At 39.9% G+C, this 18,509-nt stretch overlaps 1 protein-coding gene across 2 annotated transcripts; it reads left to right on the top strand.

Annotated features, from left to right (window-relative positions):
* The first annotated feature begins 831 nt into the window (after window positions 1-831).
* On the top strand, window positions 832-16,499 carry lrrc32 (leucine rich repeat containing 32). 2 transcript variants are annotated; one of them, XM_055226933.1, is made up of 4 exons: window positions 832-1,016; window positions 2,449-2,635; window positions 4,874-4,964; window positions 10,886-16,499. In XM_055226933.1, the coding sequence occupies exons 3-4, from the start codon at window positions 4,878-4,880 to the stop codon at window positions 12,770-12,772; spliced, it is 1,974 nt and encodes a 657-aa protein (XP_055082908.1). In that variant the 5' UTR covers window positions 832-1,016; window positions 2,449-2,635; window positions 4,874-4,877; the 3' UTR covers window positions 12,773-16,499. The 2 variants fall into 2 exon arrangements, with proteins under 2 accessions (XP_055082908.1, XP_055082909.1); XM_055226934.1 differs by lacking the exon at window positions 2,449-2,635.
* The last annotated feature ends 2,010 nt before the right edge of the window (window positions 16,500-18,509 follow it).

Genomic DNA, 18,509 nt, shown 5'->3' on the forward strand with positions numbered 1-18,509 from the left:
AATGAGAAAAACGTATGTGTCCTCAGTCTGCAGGTTAAGGCTCTTTATTGTCCCTGTAGGGAAATGTGTCCTCTGCATTTGACCAATCCTTTAATGCAGCTGGTGTAACATGTCAGGAACAGTGAGACCCACAGGACAGTGCTCGAGGACACTCCAGATCTTAGTCAGGACCTTAGCTGAAGGATTTGACCTGTTGTGCAAGGTTTGGGTTCATGGGGAAAACCCACCTTATACTTGAGTGTAATGGTGCTTTTATTTGAGACGCCTACAGTATATGGCTACTCTAGTACGTCTGTTTAATAGGAAAGAAATTGTCAAATTGGATTTATTTTGTTTTAAAGTGTAAGCTTCTTCGACTTATTTTGCACTAATAGTATTACTTTTAGTTTTAACTTTGTGCCCTTTTCTTAGGATTTGTATTTGTGAGAGTTGGTCTGAATGAATAAAGCAAGTTATAAAAGTCATATTGTTGTGTTTTGTAGTTTTCATTTGAAGGAATATAATCAGTCAATAGGTTTATCTGAGTAAGTCGACTGTACCGCCGCTGTCCCTGGTGTGTCCAGCAGATGGCGTGCCTCCTTCTGTCCTGTGTGTGTCTCAGCTGTTTTTTCTTTTGTTTTTCCCTGGACCTCGGGCAGAAACTCATCCGTCTGTGCCGCCTGTGCCGCCGTGTCCTCGGGAGGTCACTGTGAAAGTAAAAAGCCGGTCCCAGAGACAAAAGCCCGGGAATCCCAGCCTCACGCCCCGCGGAGCTGCCCCCGTGCACCGTCTGCGTGCGCGTGTACACACTCTATGGTGAAACGCGAGATCTCCAGGAGGACGCGCGCACATGACACTTACCGTGATGAGGCAAAACACGCAGAGCAGAGCCATGAGACAACGCAAACAGAGCAGAGCATGAGCCAGCACTGACCCCGGGACACGCTGCACCGGGACACGCTGCACCGGGACACACTGCACCGGGATAGGGCTGAACGAGCGGGGACCGGAGGACACTGAACCAGAGTTGACCGGAGGTACGAGCAACACTACGGATTTAACTTTATTATTAACACACAAAAAAAATCATCTTTTGGTGTCATTTTAACATAGGTCAAATAAAACAGTTTTTTTGTCATTTTTAAATAAAATCAAATAAACTATCTAGGAGTTACATTGGAATAGGCTACTGCGTTTAAAGCCACAGTATGCAACTTTTAGCCCAAAAAATACACTCTTTTTTAAAATGTTTGTTGTGTTTATTGCTGTCAAACTTTATATATTTTTATTTTTACTGTGAGCGGGCTTGCCTCTCCACAAACTTGACTCCTCTAAATTGGGATGGCTTCAATGGAGCTGTTGTTCCTTTGGCTATAATCTTCAACAGTGTCATGGAGAATGTCCCGAAGTATGATTTTAATGTTTCATCTCCATAGGAATCATGCAGGTGATGTGCCACCTCGAGAAAGTTGCACTGTGTACCTTTAAAATAAGATAAAACCCTACCTCACTGCAGATAAGTATAATTGTGACGAAGTAACAGTGAAAGCAGTCAGTATAGGGTCTTAATCTGTGTAAAAGATCAAGTGTCTCTGTGTGTCAGATGCCCTCCCTGTGTTTCCATGGGGTCTTATTCTTTGTAAAAGCTGCGAACCCTGGAGCTTAATCCTCTGCAAACCTGTTCTGAAGTGTCCCTGTGTGTCAGATGCCCTCCCTGTGTGTCCATGGGGGTCTTATTCTGTGTAAAAACTGCTAACCCTGTAGTTTAGACCTTTAGACCTCATGAATCAGTTTAAAACATGAAATCTGAATCTTCATTTTCAAATCTAAACTGTTACCTTACAAGGTCGTGTCCAGACTCTGATGGATCGATGACGTTTCCGTGAATTCCCAAATCCCAGGGGAACTTGAAAGCATCCCTGGAATCTTTCACAGAAAACATAAATCATAACAAACACCAGCATACACAGTGTTATGCCCTCCCTGATACAGCCTTTTGGTTCTACTATACATTATGTTTAAATTAGCAGGTCTTTTAGTCACATTTGGGTTGCTTAAGTTTTCTTGAGGTTACTGTATTTTCCCCGTGTATTTGAGCAAAATGTGTCTTTCCCCAGTATTGTACTATAAGCAGATCTTGAGGTCAAAATAAGTCTGCTGCATGCTGTCTAGAGCTAATTGTAATAATGCGCACTTCCTGATTATCGGACAATACAAATGATTTACAATTATGGTGTAGAAAGTACACAGAGAACTTATTTTGACCTTAAGAGCTGCTCACAATATATCTGACCTTTTCAACTGGATACTGCAGGCTTAGTCCTGGTTTAATCTTGGTCTAGTCCTGGTCTTGTCCTGGTTTAGTTTTGGTCTAGTCCTGGTTTAGTCCTGGTTCAGTCCTGGTTTAATCCTGATCTAGTCCTGCTTTTGATTCAAGTCCACGTTTAACCCAAGTCCAATCTTACACAGGGCAACTTTTGGTCTGGAATCCCAAGTGGACTTCTCATTTGTCCTAATAAGGCGCTTCCTGGAGCAGTGGCGGGACAGACTTCTCTGAGTGGTCCTCCAGCCCCACGGGCCTACTCTAGACCTGCTTCCGAACTGTTCATCCAAGCCACGTCCAGATCTGATCCCAGTGAAGACTAGCCAATCCCAGGTGGGTACACTGGTTTAGACCTGTTTAGACCTGGTTCAGTCTTGGTTTAGATCTAGTCCTAGTCTAGCCCTTGCACTGGTTTAGCTCCCTGGTTTAGTCTTTGTTTGGTTGGTCCTTGTGCATTTTACAGTTTTAACCCAGATTCAGTCCTTATTTAGCCCTGGTTCAGTCTTGGTTTGGTCCTAGCTTGGTCCTGGCTTGACCTTGGTTCATTACTGGTTCAGTCCTGATTCAGTCTTGGTTCAGTCCTGCTTTAGTCATGCTTTAGTCCTTGTTCGGTCCTGGTTTGGCCCTTGTTTGGTCCAGGTTCAGTTCTGGTTCAGTCCTGGTTCAGTCCTGGTTCAGTCCTGGTTCAGTCCTGGTTCAGTCCTGACAATGTCTTGCTTGTGTTTAGATTTGTCATTGAGACCGGAGTCAGTCTGACTCTGTCTCCTTCCTGTTTAGTCCATGGTTCAGTTCAGCCTCTTAAAGGAGACATATTGTGCAAAATTGACTTTTCAGAGCTTTTAACCATGTTATAGTTGTTTCCTTCACATTGACCTTCTGAAGTTGTACTTAGAGTGATTCATGCATGTTGGAGTGATCTTTATTTTCTTCAAGACATCATCACTCTTATTTACACTCGCTTTCACCTCCACTGGTACACACGCATTGCTCTGTACTACATCGTTTTCCGATTTGATTTTCGTCATTGGTAATCCAAGTAGAATTTGGAACAAATGGGGGAAAAATCCACTACTCGCTAGTGTGATCTGCAGCTATACATACTGGGGTTGGGGGTTGTCAAAAGCATCAAAAATCACGAAATCACACAAATTGATACTGAAAATAATATCTAAATTTGATTCTCATTTGAGGAGGTATCGATACTGAGAAAATCACATTCACAGGACTGAAATGAACTTTGCCTGAATAGCTTTAGAATGATCTTGAGCTGTATCGGAACAAACATAAGACCATAAGACTAGCCCATGGACCACTATGGAACCTCCCTGGACGACTGAGGGATTACACAGATATAAGGCCACATGGTAATATAAAAGAAAGTTCTACCATTGAATTGGTATTGAGTATATTGCTTAGTACCAAAATCGGGTTTTTAGTCCTGTCTCACCTTGGCTGTTTACAGTGTTGTGGTACTTTCCTGTATCTCAGCATTAATAGCTCCCACATGTTCTCATATACACCATGAGGCAGGACATGAGTCAGTCTCTATCAAAGAAACATCTTTTAGTCCTGATGCAGACCTGGTTTGGTTCTGTTCTAGTCTGGGTTTTGTCTTTTGTTTGTCAAGGTTTAGTTTTGGGTTGATCTCCAGTTTAGACCCATTTTTTATGTAGTGTGTGTCTAATAATGTCCTCTTTGATAACCAAATGCATCTGTGTGTCAGATCCCTGTGGGGAAGGCATCTATGGGGTCTTTTTCTATGTAAAATCTACGAACCCTGTAGTATAGACCTCTACAAATATGAAATGTCCCTCTGTGTCAGATGCCCTCCCTGGGGTCTCCATGGGGTCTTATGCTGGGTAAGAGCTGCTAACCCTATAGTTTAAACATCTAAAAACATGTTCTGTTTGTTGAATAGCTTTAGTTTAGTTCAGATTTCAGTATTCTTTCTAATAATTCTAATTCAGACTAGCTTCAAATATTCATCGGGACATTGTGCCCTTTCCCGATATCCCAGAATGTGTAGAACTTAACTCAGAAAGGTACACAATATAGTCTGGGCAGGATCAGTGACCACAGAGCTGCTTCCTTCTCTGCCTTCTCTCCTGTACATTGCAGGCATTCTACACCTTTCCTGGGATTACTGTTGGACCCTGGCTGCACAGCTACAGCAGTCACTTTCACACAAATGTCTGTTCTAATGCATTTTCCCCATTCAAATAAACAAAGAAATAAATGAACCCTATGTCTCCTCTGTGCTATCCCCTCTTGCAACTCTTCTGCCCTCTCTCTTTTCCAACAGGTCTATCTCATGTCTATTTTGTCTCTTGAATGTCTCCTCTGCCCTATGCCTCCTATGCCCTATGTCTGCTTTATCCTATGTCTACTATGTCTCCTATGTCCTATGTCTCCTCTGTCCTATCTCCTCTGTTTTATGTTTCCTCTGTTCCATGCCTCCTCTGTCCTATGTCTCCTATGTCCTATGTCTTCTCTGTGCTATGTCTCCTCTGTCCACTGTTTCCTCCTCATATATCCTCTAATATTTCTGATGTGTACATTGTGTCTCTTTAGAACCATGGCTCTGGCTGTGCTCCTCTTCCTCCTGTGTTGTGAGCTGACTGACTCTCGACCCTCGCGACCTGTCCCTTCCTCCTGCACTGTGGTAAGTGCATACCATTACACTTCACTTTTTATTTCACACTAGGTAGGTGGGTTGTCAAAAGTATCAAAAATCAGATGGTAATCGATAGTAAAACTAGTTTAAAGACTCACTAGATACTCATTCATTCGCATTCACAGGACAGAAATGAAGCTTCCTGAATAGCTTTAGAATGATCTTGAGCTGTATCAGAACAAGTATAAGACACATAGACTAGTATACGCCTATGGTACCTACCTAGACAACTGAGGGATTACACAGATATAAGGCAACATGGTAATATAAGATATAAATATAAGAATATAAGAAAATACTACCATTTAATGTTGAAAATCACATTGTATTGTTTTTTTTAATTATCATTGTGGTATCAAAATATAAAGAAATTTACTTAGTATCGAAATCAAGTTTGAAATTTTAGATTTGAGACAGCACTATTAGACTAGCCTAGTATGAATGGGCTGTGTATGTGAGTGATTGGTGACTTATGTCTACCAGTGAAGTTGAAAACTGGTTAGATCAGAGCAATGACATCATGAATACGTGAGAATTAGAAGATTACTCAAATATGCATGAATCACTCTAAATACAACTGAAGAAGGTCAGTGAGAAGAGGAACAACTACATGGTTAAAAGGTCTGAAAAGTCAGTTTTGTCCAATATGTCTCCTTTAAAAACTCCTGATCAGATGAGATACTTTGTACCGTATATTCCTCCTCTCTCCGTGGTACATTCCTGCCCGGTCCAGGTCTGCTGTTGTTTATCCATCTGGTCTGCATTTATTTGATGTGTTGCCCGTGGCGACGAGAGCAGAGCCTAATGGAGCAGGTATTCGGATCATCCTGTTTATTTGGACCAATCGTCTGTTAGTGTTCACTGTAAACAAGAACTGGGCTCAGGAAAGACTGTGCACAATGTAACAGTACTCCTGTAAAAATACACATGGAAAAAATTACCCAATGTCGTGAAAATACTTCTAACATACATTTTCAAGTATTGTTTCTGGTTTATGTTGTAATGTGAAAGAGGGAGAATTATGCAAAATTGGCCTTTTGGGGGTATAGGTATGCACAAATATGATACTGGTATTGAATATTGGCACTGATACTGAAAAAAAATAGCTGTTCCATAGTATCAGTTAAGCCAATATCCTGGTTGGGCCATTAATGAGATGTAATGGGACTATTTACTGACTGATTTTGGCCTAGAACATTTCATAATATTTGAACTTGTATTTATATGTAACTTTTCAGTATTTATTTGAGGGATAAATAACAGTTATATAACACAATTGGATCTAGGTTAACTGTGTTTTAAGGAAATAAGTGCCATTTTTCATCCCTACTCTGGTATCGATTAATATCAGGTATGGGCAGATACTTGTGTGATAGCACTCTGAAGGAGGAGTGGGGTCAAAAACAATAATGAAACTAATTAAACACGTTAGTAAGTTGTTTTCTGTATAGTATAGCATTTTCAAACCAATAAAAAGTAAAATAGTGATCTAAATATGTGTTAGCAGTTAATGCCCCACAGAAGTGTAATACTCCCTCTTTAATGTTACCAGGCAGACAGAATAATGACATAATAATGACAACAAAGAAAACATTTGTCTATATATTTGTGTAAAAAACATCTGTGTGAAACCAAAATACAGTTCAAGGAGCACAATATTACAAAGTCTCTCTCTAACATGCTCATTTTTTGACATATGTGATTTAAAGGCCCTGTACAATTTTTTTCCCCATGTATTTGAGCAAAAACGTGTCTTGCTTCAGCATAGATACATTGTAGAAGCAGCTTCTGAAATCAAAATAAGCTCACTGTGTACTGCCTGCATTTAATTATAAAATGTTTCATCCTCAGAGACTCAGGAAGTGTGCACTTAGCATGCTAGCTGTTGTTAGCATTACCTTAAAATGAACTATTTCTGTAATCTAAATAAATAGGGAGGCCCTGGAAGCTTTAGAAAATAAGCACAAAACATGTTAGCACGAGGTCTGCAGCCTGACACTTTGACACTAGTAGGAAAGTCCACAGTGATCAGGTGTAGCGGCCTCTGAGGTCACCATTCGGTTCCCCTCTGCTTCTATCAAATCTGTGTCTATATTTAGCTGGGGTTTTTCCACTTCCTGTTTTGTTGATCAGACTGAAACCGGACAATATAATGGAGAGTGCTTTAACAACTTCAGCTTTGTCTCTGCGTAATATTATAAGTGAAACCCACACGCACCCACATAGATCCCACTACGTACATAAGTCCTCCTTTATTTAGGCCTTTCAAATGTCATGTGTGGCCTAGTGAATCGATTCTGCAATTTTTTATTTCACTTTTGTGTTTTATCTTGTTGTCTCCTCGTTAACAGAAACATAAGCAGAAGAACCTGTTTCTTTATCTTTCACAAGACTCATTCTATAATAATAATAATGCATTAGTCTTATACAGCCCTTTTCCACTTAAAGTCGCTTTACATTTTCTTGCATTATTTATTAACCCCTGCAACCACCACAAACTCTCACGCACACACTGCATTCATACTAGGCAATGTGAATGAAGTGCTTTGCCTAAAGACACAACAACTACAAAAACCACAGGCACTCCACTGTGTCACCTGGTATTCTCAAGTACTAACCAGGCCCACACCTGCTTAGCTTCAAAGGTTAGATCAGGTTAGGTGGTATGAACAAACCACTTTTACTACTACTACAACAATTTGCTAGTATCACGTTTTCTTGTATGCTTGTTTATTATATTTGATGGCTTTGAAATTGTATAATTGTTTTATATTGTTTTTGAACAATTTTAAAAGTAATTATTATTTAAAAGTAAATATATCTAACACATAATTGCGAAGAGCAGGGAGTACTGGTGTATTCTGAAAAAAAAAAAAAAAAGTTTAAAGGTACAGTACTTAACTTTCTGGGGGTGGCACATCACCTGCATGATTCCATGGAATAGAAAGGTAAAACTATACTTTCGAACATTCTCCATGCAAATAGATAGGGTTTCATGCCGTAATGTGGAAAATTATAGCCATAGGAACAACTTTTCCATGCCAAACAAGAGTCAGGTTTGTGTAGATGCAAGCTCCCTAACAATAAGAACGCACGTTTTTCTAATATTTTCAGTGCAGTAAAACCAAACAAAATGAAAAAAGTGCTTTTTTCGAATCTATTTTTAGCTAAAAATTACATACCATAGCTTTAAGTAGATTATAACGAGACATAATTTGGCAATGCTCTGTTTAAGACATTTGTGAAAGGTTATTGCATTGTTTTCTGTAGTGAAGACTTGGCAACGCATCTTATATAAAACATGGCGTTGTGTACATTGAGAGTGAATAGTCAGCCTAAACCTTTAGCCTATATGTGCTGCTGTCAGTGATGGGAAACATCTGCTAGAGGAGGCTACAACAACTTATTTCCCCCTTTAAACTCTTCACACACAATTACACCACATATCTTTATTACGTTATCCATCTTCACAGGTCCCTGTAGTGAACTGCACACTACACTTCCAGTCCTTTAGGTCCCCCACAGTCTAAACCCCCCTTCCCCGTTAGCTTGAGCGCTAACACATACTAGCACCGCGGGGAGACAGCTTTACGAGCCCACTCCGGACAAGCGGGCTGCGGCATATGGTCCCAATTATAACTACACTTAATAAGTCAAATATTTGGATGTATGATTACGAAATCACATGGCTGCATATAAAAGTGGAGGAGAAAGGGGCATTTTGGTGATTCATAAACAATCACGTATTAATAGTGTTGGAAATGATTAAAAAGTACATTTGTGGAGCTGAGTCAAATGATGAAAGATGTCTGAATCATGTTGCAAACTAGAAACATCAAACTGGCCTGGCTGATTTATTGATAGGGCAATACAACACGAAATGTGCGAGAGATATTCAGAAGACTGGAATCTAACTCGCAACTCTAAGGCAAACAGAGTAAGGCTCATTTATTACATGTTCATTAGATACAGAATTGAAAAAAACACTGACTGGGTGCTCTCTTGTTGTGCGCAAGACACTAGGGTTGTCAAAAGTATGAAAAATCAAATACTAATATAAAAGAAAGTACTATGATTTAAGGTTGAAAATCACATTCTATTGTCTAAAAAAAGACTGTTTTAATTATCATTGTGGTATCATAATTCATATTGAAATTGAGTTTGATATGTTTGTATCGTGACAACACAAGACAAGACACTAAACAATCCATCCTCACAATCCATTCTCAGTAGGCTAATGTGGCTGGTTGTGAATGGAAGGGCATCCAGCATAAAAATCAACAAAATCACAGTGCATCTGGTTGTCAACCTCTGAGGAATAATCACGATGTAGATGTCTACACCCATGCCTGGACCAGCATGGGTGTAGGCCTTAAAACCTCCAACTTTAATTAAAGAACACATACTTTGGATTCTTGTGGCTTTAACTTTCTTTTAAACATGCTTTTGGTCACCTTGGGATACGTATTTCACATTTTGAACACAATTTGACAGTGACATGTGATGCAACAAAACTGGCAAAATGTGAACAGAACATTTTTGAGGCTCAGAGAAGATTGATGGATTAATGAAACGTGAATGAACCAAAATGTAACTCTGATGAGGGGACGGTATATAATAGTACTGCTCTGTACTAACTTTATTCTCCAATTTTATTTTCTTAATCTGTGATACATGTAGGATTTGGCAGCATTGCATATTCATTTTGATACAAATAGGGGGAAAAAAACACTTCCGCTGCTGTGATCTGCAACTGGAGGTGCCAATAGCTCTTTGTTGTGATGACATTTACCGTGACACGGAAGTCAGTGGACTTGTTTTATTAAGTTATGTTACATGTATTATGTATTGTATTATTTCAATTTAAAATCTCCAAATGATAACATAATGATCCACGGCTGTTGAAGATGATAACTATATATCAGACAAAAGCACAATATGTCTTCATTAAGAGTAACAATCACATATTATGAGAACAGGACTTTGGCAGCCAGCTCAAAACTGGCTTATAAAAATGCTGCGGGTTATAACCTCATTTGTTGCCTCTTTTTTTATGATGTTTTAATGTTTATTTAACGGAATGTTTGAGAATGTTCATAGAAACTATTCACAGCCAGTTTTAATACTGGCCAAGAGGTCTGGCAGTACTCTGATTCCAAGAACAATGAATAGGGCTACTCAGAAGAAAATGAAGAACAAACATTTTAAAGGTGGTAGTTTTAGTTATTGCAAACAGAACTAGTTACTTTTTGACAGTTTGCAGTGATGCAAAGTTATTCCTCACCTCATTTACTTATTCTGACAATCCTAATTATTCACCCCAATAAGCTTATAAGCGCCTTTCACAACTTTCAGAGACCTAAGTGGAGTTTTGCTGTGACTATAAAGGTAACAACAAGTAGCATGCTAACAATGTACGTTTTGTTATTATTGGACAATAACATGCATGTTGATGGTACATTGCAGACTTATTTTGACCTCAAGAGCACCATGTAGAATATATCTGTACTGAGTCAAGAATTGTGTACACAGCCTTTAACAATGCCAGGTGGATTCTAAAGGTGGTGGTAGCTCAGATAATGTCATTACTAGCAACTTGGCCATTCAAATTGGTAAGAATCGAACTGGTGAAAATCCTATTGGTTTAGGACATCAGAATATTGGCTACAGTCAAAATGAATACTTGAGGTACTTTGGCCTTAATATTGTGCTGTTTTTAAGTGAGTTGAGGGTTTCTTCTCCCCAAACACATTACATTGCATTGTTGACTGCGTTCATGACAGATAAATTATCGGAATCTGAAATACCGAAAGTGTCCAAAAGCAGACGACTCAAAGCATTTTCTGTCATCCCAGCCCAACTTGCCTTCATGTTTTGTGCTTTTGTTTGTTTTGTTTTTTTGCTTATAGATCCAGATGAAGGTGTTCTGCAGTGACTTGGCCCTCCACAGCGCTCCCCAGGACCTTCCTCAGGACATTCACACCTTGGACCTATCGTGCAACCAGCTGCAGAACCTCAGCCAGGAGAGCCTTGCTTTCCACACCAACCTGCACCACCTCAACCTCCACGGCAACAAGATTCACTTCATCCAGCCTGGCCTATTTGCGGGCATGACCCAGCTCAAAATCCTGGATCTATCCCGCAATCACCTTAATGCCTTCGCCGTACACAAAACCCAAATCGGACCCCTCGGTACTATCGAGTCATTGGATCTATCTAGCAATGGATTATACACTGGTATGACAGACTATTTCCTGAATGACTCTCCATTGTTGGTCAATCTTTCTCTAAGTGGTAACAGCATCACAAAAATATCCAGTGATGCCTTCCGAGGATCCTTATCTTTAAGGAACGTCAACCTTCACAACAATGTCATCATGGAGATTGAAGATGGTGCCTTTGACCTGCTGGACCACTTATCAGATCTTGACTTGTCCAAGAATTCCATCAACTGCATCACAGACTTCAACCTTTACAACCTAAGGAGCCTCAACCTTAGCCAAAACAGCTTAGAAACCTTCCAGAGCTCACCATCCGATGAGATCTATCAACTGCTTTCCCTCGACTTGAGCCAAAACAAACTGCCACTTCTACCACTGATTCCCAGAAAGAACAAGCTGGAATATTTAGACATATCTCGAAATCAAATTCAAGGCGTTAATGTCACAGGAAGTTACAGTGGACAGATTTTCTTCCTGTGTACATGCCTAGTTCCAGCTCCCAGTTTAACCAAGCACCACACATGTTTCTATCACTTACGATACCTGGATATGAGCTACAATAACTTCCAAAGCTTACCTGAATCTCTTTTCTACACAATGATGTCACTGGAAGTCCTGAATGTTAGCAACAACTGTATAACATCTTTCTCCCTTTCTCGCGATCTTTTGCCCAAAGTTCGCATTCTTAACCTTAGTGAAAACTTCTTACAAACATTTCAGATTACCCCAGAAACCCTACCGTCACTTGAAGAACTGTATCTGAACAGAAATAGTCTTACCACCTTGGGTTTTCAGACCTTCAAGAGTCTCCCCAATCTCAGGGTACTACACCTCCAGGAGAACAATATCCACATTTGCCCACACAACATCTTAGACAATTCTGAATCTTGTGTTTCATTTGAGTCCATTCCCAATTTGGAGTATCTCGACCTTTCGGAAAACAACCTTCAGAGAATTCCATCCGGCGCTTTCAGGAACACTCCCCTAAAGCATCTAGATCTTTCCCTCAACCCTGGTTTGGTCTTGCATCGAGACTCCTTTTCTGGACTGGAGAACTCTTTGGTACATCTCTTTTTGAAGGAAAACAACATAACTGCACTAAATTCTGACTTGTCTTTGCTTACAAACTTGAAGTACGTAGATTTGTCCACCAACCAACTCACCACTCTCCCCATGTGGAACCGGGAATCCTCCATTGAGTCCCTGAACCTTCAGAACAACAACCTGGTGACTTTAGACTACAGCACAGTTCTTGCTTTGGAACGTTCTCTGAAGACCCTTTACGTGGGCTCCAACCCTCTCAGCTGCTGTTCCAATCTACCGTTCCTAAACATGCTCCAGCACTCGGCCGTGGTGGTGCCAGACATCGAAGCCGTCACCTGCGTCTACCTGGAGGACTCAGAGCCTGTGAACATTGAGAAGGTGACCCAGGAAATGTGCGAAAACCTTCAGAACGGAAGCGTCAACGTGATCATGATAGTGGTGGTCGCGCTGGTGCTAATCATCATGCTAATACTGCTGATTAAGTGCTGCCAGTCAAGGAAGCGCAAGAGGAATCGGAGTTACAGGGCGTAGCATTTAATTAATGTAAAGACTTTTACTATTTGGATATAATACCTGATTTTCACTTATTTACTCACCATGGCACTTTTTGGAACCACTTTTTATAAAGAGACTGCTTTTTTTTTTTTTTTAATGGAGCCTATATTAATGAATGAAGTAAGAAGCACTAACAATGAAGGATCTACAGAAAAAACACATCAAATGAAGTTGATGTGAACGATGGAAGGAAGGCAGGGGAGGGGGACTTTGCAGTGATCTCCCTCTTAAAGCCACTAACCATTCCTTTGAAGATAGTGAGGTACAGATCTCAGAGAGGGGCGTTAAGGAAGCAATTTTTGTTAGGAAAGACAATCCATCTTTGAACAGGAATGGGGGCTTAGACATTATTTATCTTCTATTTATAACTCCATCCTCAGACCTAAACAATAGGGCTAGTCAGTATGCCAATAGGTGTGAGCACACCCATTAAGGGCCTGAATGATTATACTAAATATGACTCAGGCACAGTTCACACTTAAGGTAGCTCATTAGATCTTGCCAATACACAGAAACTGTAAACAACAGGTGTGTGTGAGACGCTTTGCAGTGATGTCACACTGGGAGGTTTCTGCTTGTCTGTAGAGAAATGTTCAGTGCCAGTACTATGGTGACACAAAACCCACATTAGCAAACACTGCCAAAGACGTTTTTAGAAAACAAGCATCCTGTTTGGGTGTGTCGTAACGGCTAGTGCGGGTGCGGACCAAGGAGTGCAGACTCAGGACAAGTTGACAGTGTTTATTTACAAAATGGAGAATTTCAGTTTTTAATAGTTCATTTAACACACACGGGGAGCCAGGGAGCGGGAGGCGACCAGACGGGCGTAGTGCAGAGCGGAGACGGGAAAGCCAGGACCAGAGCGAAGACAGGATCGGGACGAGACCGGGGCAGGCCGAGCTGGCGAAGTCCAGAGAGCGGGAGCCAGGGCAGGAGGCGAGAGGCAGCCGGAGACCGAGACGGAACAGGAGGCAAGACAGAGGGGTGACTGTACCGGAGCTCGAGCGCAGAGACAGGAGCAGGAACGAGCGAGAGCAGGGATCTGGATGGTGGCAAAAAGGTCCAATGAGTAACAGGCAGACAGGCAACAAAATACAAAAACTAAGCTGGAACATTCACGTTAACACGCGGACGGTCTGCCTCCGAGTGTCTTCTGCCGAGCCCTCATATACTCGACAGTAGGTGAAGGTAATTGCGCTGATGCGCACCAGGTGCGTGCGGGAGGAGTCAGGAACTCTGCCCAGCTCCGGGCAGACAGGTAGGGGAGGGAGAGAGAACACAGGAGGACAGGAAATGCAGGCATCATGACAGGGTGTTTGATTTTCAATTACAAAAAAGATGAAAGTGACTAAAAACTGTTGGCTAATGCTAGTTAGCTTGTGACTGTAATGTGTTTTAGAGAGACATCCAAATCTGCTCACCTGCTGTAGTTCCAACTAAATCAGTTCTTTATGGTCAGATTGTTTTAAAGCAACGCTCAGATTAAAGTTTAACTTGAGTTATAGGTTCAGGCAGAGCAGTGCCTCCAGTTAGCATGAATGGAGGAGAATGTTGAATGTTGAGATATAATGTTGATGACACCAGCTGCAAAGTATCAGTGAGTAATTATCATGTTCATCTCTTTATATTAGAGGTGATTAAGTTTCCACATTGGTCAGTAGTTTTTTATATTGACAGGGAGAACATTAAACTTTTTTTGTTTCATGTGGATAATGTCACATAATAGGTCGATAATAGACCAGAACAGACATTTGGATTCTGACAGCTACAAGACCAAATTTACATAGGATTCTGACCAGCTCTCCAACTCCATTTAAGACTATAGGCTTTTTGAAAGATGTGATGTCATGTAAACTCTACTGACGTAATGAAGATTGCTGATGTAAAATGTACTGTACACTGTGAATGCTGTAGAACTGTCACAGCGGACCTTCCCATGTGACTACCATTCAATAGAAATTAAGGAGCAGAAGTTTTATTATTAATAGCCTCATTATAATGCAGGTTTTATCAGTGTGCTGTGTTCAGGAGCAACCAGGGAATTACAACTGTGCTTTGTTTGCCTCATGCAAATGTAGTCAATTTCCTTTCAATTGTGTGTTTTGTGAGTCCAGACAAATATTTTGAACCAAATATTTGGTCAGACATTCCAAATATATCAGCACTATGCGAGAAAAGACAATCTTCAGCAATGTACAATATATTTTTTATATTTACTCAAGTTGTGCCAAATACTAAACCAGGAAGTGGAATGTCATTTTGTAATTATTATTTATTTACTTTTTGAAATTACGATTGACTCATGAGTTTTTGAATATTTACTCACCACACATTTTTGTTTCAGTTCCTAAAACAAATAAGGACATAGTTTCATCATCTTGCTTTAGCTAATGCTGTTTTTTTCCATGTAATGTGCAGCCTTCATTCAAATGTACACTGTTTAAGTATAACCACGCATAAAATATTTTTGTTTTGGTTTTTCATTTTATTTTTGCGTAATTTGAGATAAATTCACTTAAAGGTCAACTATATAATATTTCTGGTGGAGGGTCTACCATCAGCTTGTGTCCATGGAGATTTTATGGCTTTTTCTGGACTATTCCACAGTATGGCATTATATTTACTTATTCACCTTATTCCGGAAGTTGCCGTGGGTGCCACTATTGTCATTGGGGTTGTATTATTTTTCATGGGGCTGCCGATCTTGACAGTAAATACGTTCTACACAGACTATAGAGCCGTTTTAAAGCCTCCAGAGAATCGGTGCAGTGTTGACTTGTTGGTCACATGAACATTTACACAAATCAGCTTACTTTATTTCTGATTTTAGTAGCAAAACTTTTCTCAGATTCTCCATTGAAATGAATAGGATCCCACTTAACTGGAAGTGCCACCACAAACAAAGCACGGTTTAGTATCGTTTAGAGGCAAAAGTGCACAGGATGGAAAAAGATGAATATCGAGGAGGACAAGCAGGTGAGATGACCAGGCCAAGTTACAGGTGGATTCTGTAGGGAGGCGACATGGCTCAGAATGCATGTCTTTCAAGTTTCTTCTTTTTCTATCAATAGAAACACCTGTCATTTAATAGACAAGGGCTACCCTCCACCAGAAAAAATACATAATGCCTCTTTAAACATACAGCAGTTAAGCAGCTGATAAATGTGAAACACACATAACACTATAACAGATTAATCTGACTGAATACGCATTGAACCATCAACCACAAATTATAAAGCTGCATATGAGGCTAAAGTGAGCACTACATGAATGTTTGTGAATTATGAATTCTACATGAGACTGCACTTTAACCTTGTGTAACACTAAAATGAAGGCTATTTGAATATCTTGTATATTTTTGTATTGTGTTGAGTTGGCTGTTTGCATGGACACCTTGGAGCCAGCTGCTGCAATAAATGTATACTTTGGAAATATTTTTTTATATGTGAGTTCTTTTGACAGTTAGAGGGGGTATTCCTTATTCTTGATGAGGTTTTAGATATCATCCATGCATGTTTGAGTATTTTAGCAATCTCTCCCAGGCCGAATTTGAACTTAGGACCCCACGACTCCTGTACAAGACTCAGCCCAGAAGTCTATGTCACCCATGCTCCCGAATGGCAATTTTTCATAAATGTACAAAAGCAGGTTACAAAACAATTCACTACAACTTGACAAACCCGATGTGATGTACATTAGCGGTTTGTGTTGTGAAAGGGGTGACTTAGCATAAAGAGAGAAGGGAGGAGAGAGTCAAAAATGAAAAAGAAACTAATTACACATTATAATACATTATTATGGGCAAATATAGCATTTTCAAAACAATAAGGTAACATGGTGATCTAAATATGTTATGTGTTAGGAGTTAATACCTCATAGAAGTGTAATACCCCTCTTTAAAGATTCATATGGCTGCCACCAATATTGAATTCAAAATTCTTTATTTTTACTAGAGTATTGGGTGGAAAAAATAACAAAATAAAATGAGTTGAAAATAGTACCAATATTTCACGCACATATGGTATTACATTTATTATTTTTAGATGTAACATTGTTATTGTTTTTTTTAATATCATAGCTGTTTTATTTTATTTTCCACCAAAATGTCACAATTGCAAAACAAATCTATAAGATCTATAAATAGAAATCTGAATGCAGGCTGTGTCTTGGTGCTGTATTGTGTATTGGAACACTTCTGGTCAGATTTCATTCATGTGGTCAGATCTCCATATTGTGACCACAAAGCCACATCCGGAACCATCTGTGTCAATGTTTTTGTGGAAGAGCATTTATAATAAACTAAATCTGTCGTCCTATTGTTGAATGTTTCCTGCGCATCACATCCTGCACAGGAAATGCAAAGTGCTTATTTACAAGGGAAAAGAGGGGGAGAGACAGTGCATGCATATGAATGGGATGTACAAAGACGAAATTTAAATGTGTCAACTGGACAAATCGTTGTAGGAGTGAAGACATTTTGCTGCTCACCCAAGCCACTTCTTCAGTTCTGGTCCGATTAATTCATTTAATGGACTTGTTTCTGTTATTAAAGGTGTATATATAAAAATCGGAAATAGGACGTTAAAATCATACTTCAGAACATTCTCCATGGACACAGACAAGTTTTGGAATATTGTAGTCAATAGAGTAAGTTTAATTGAAACAAGCAGAAGGACCCTCTCCAAGGCAAAATAAAAGTCAAGTTTGTGGAGATGCCATGTTTTGTAGTGTAATAAAAACATAATGAAAAAACACTTTTATTTTAGTCTCTTGTTTCATCTAAAAAATTGCATACTATTACTTTGAACTTTTCACTAATTTATTCAATTGTTGAATAGAAGGAGTCAGACCCTGCATCTCAAAACTTTCAGAATCTCTTAAATCACCATTGTGCTAATGAAAATGGTTGGACTTTCCTTTGGTATCAAAATCAAGTTTACATTTTTATATGTATATGAAATATGTTACAAAATATGGAATCCTGGAATAGCCTTCTGTACTGCATACTTATCTCCTAGCATAGCACATGCTGTCCTCTTGTTAGCATGTGTTCAGACCGTCTGTCGCTAGCGGCCTGGGGACTTTGAGCATTACGTTGGAAATTTCTGAGATTCCCACTTAACAAAAGATTCTCTGCTCCAGTTTCAGCCAGCGGTCTTTTAGGTTTCACTTTCACATACCCATATGTGTACAGTATAATCTATATGCCATCTGACACTTGCCCGTTTGATAAAGCACAAAAATCACCCCGTACATTCGAACATAGAAGTACCTCAGGGCTATTGAAATTAATTGGATCATATTTTTTAACCTTTTCTGCATAATTTGACGGGGAATTTTGGGAGCAGCGCTCGCGGTGTGAATTAGTCTTGTTTGGTTGCCTCTTAAGTGATTGTAATGTAATCGGGCGAATGTGCTATCCAATGTTTCCTGGTGCATTAACAGGACAAAGAACAGGGAGAGAGGTTCACAGTTCGAGCCAAATGCCCGGGATAATCCTCTTGTGAGCGACACTGCATCCTCACAATCAGCACAATGTAGTCTTGCTTTAGGCCTGACCTCTCTAGAACCTGCTATGTCACCTCTTCACCAAGGCTACTGGTACACTCACTACGTTTACATAGACTATGAAGAAGTGGACTAAGTGAGTGTGACGTTACCCATAGTGTTCTGAAGCTCATTGAGGCGAGCAGTTATGGGGTAAATTTGAAGC

This window comes from Periophthalmus magnuspinnatus, chromosome 14, assembly GCF_009829125.3.
Source record: "Periophthalmus magnuspinnatus isolate fPerMag1 chromosome 14, fPerMag1.2.pri, whole genome shotgun sequence".
Classification (NCBI taxonomy): Eukaryota; Metazoa; Chordata; class Actinopteri; order Gobiiformes; family Gobiidae; genus Periophthalmus; species Periophthalmus magnuspinnatus.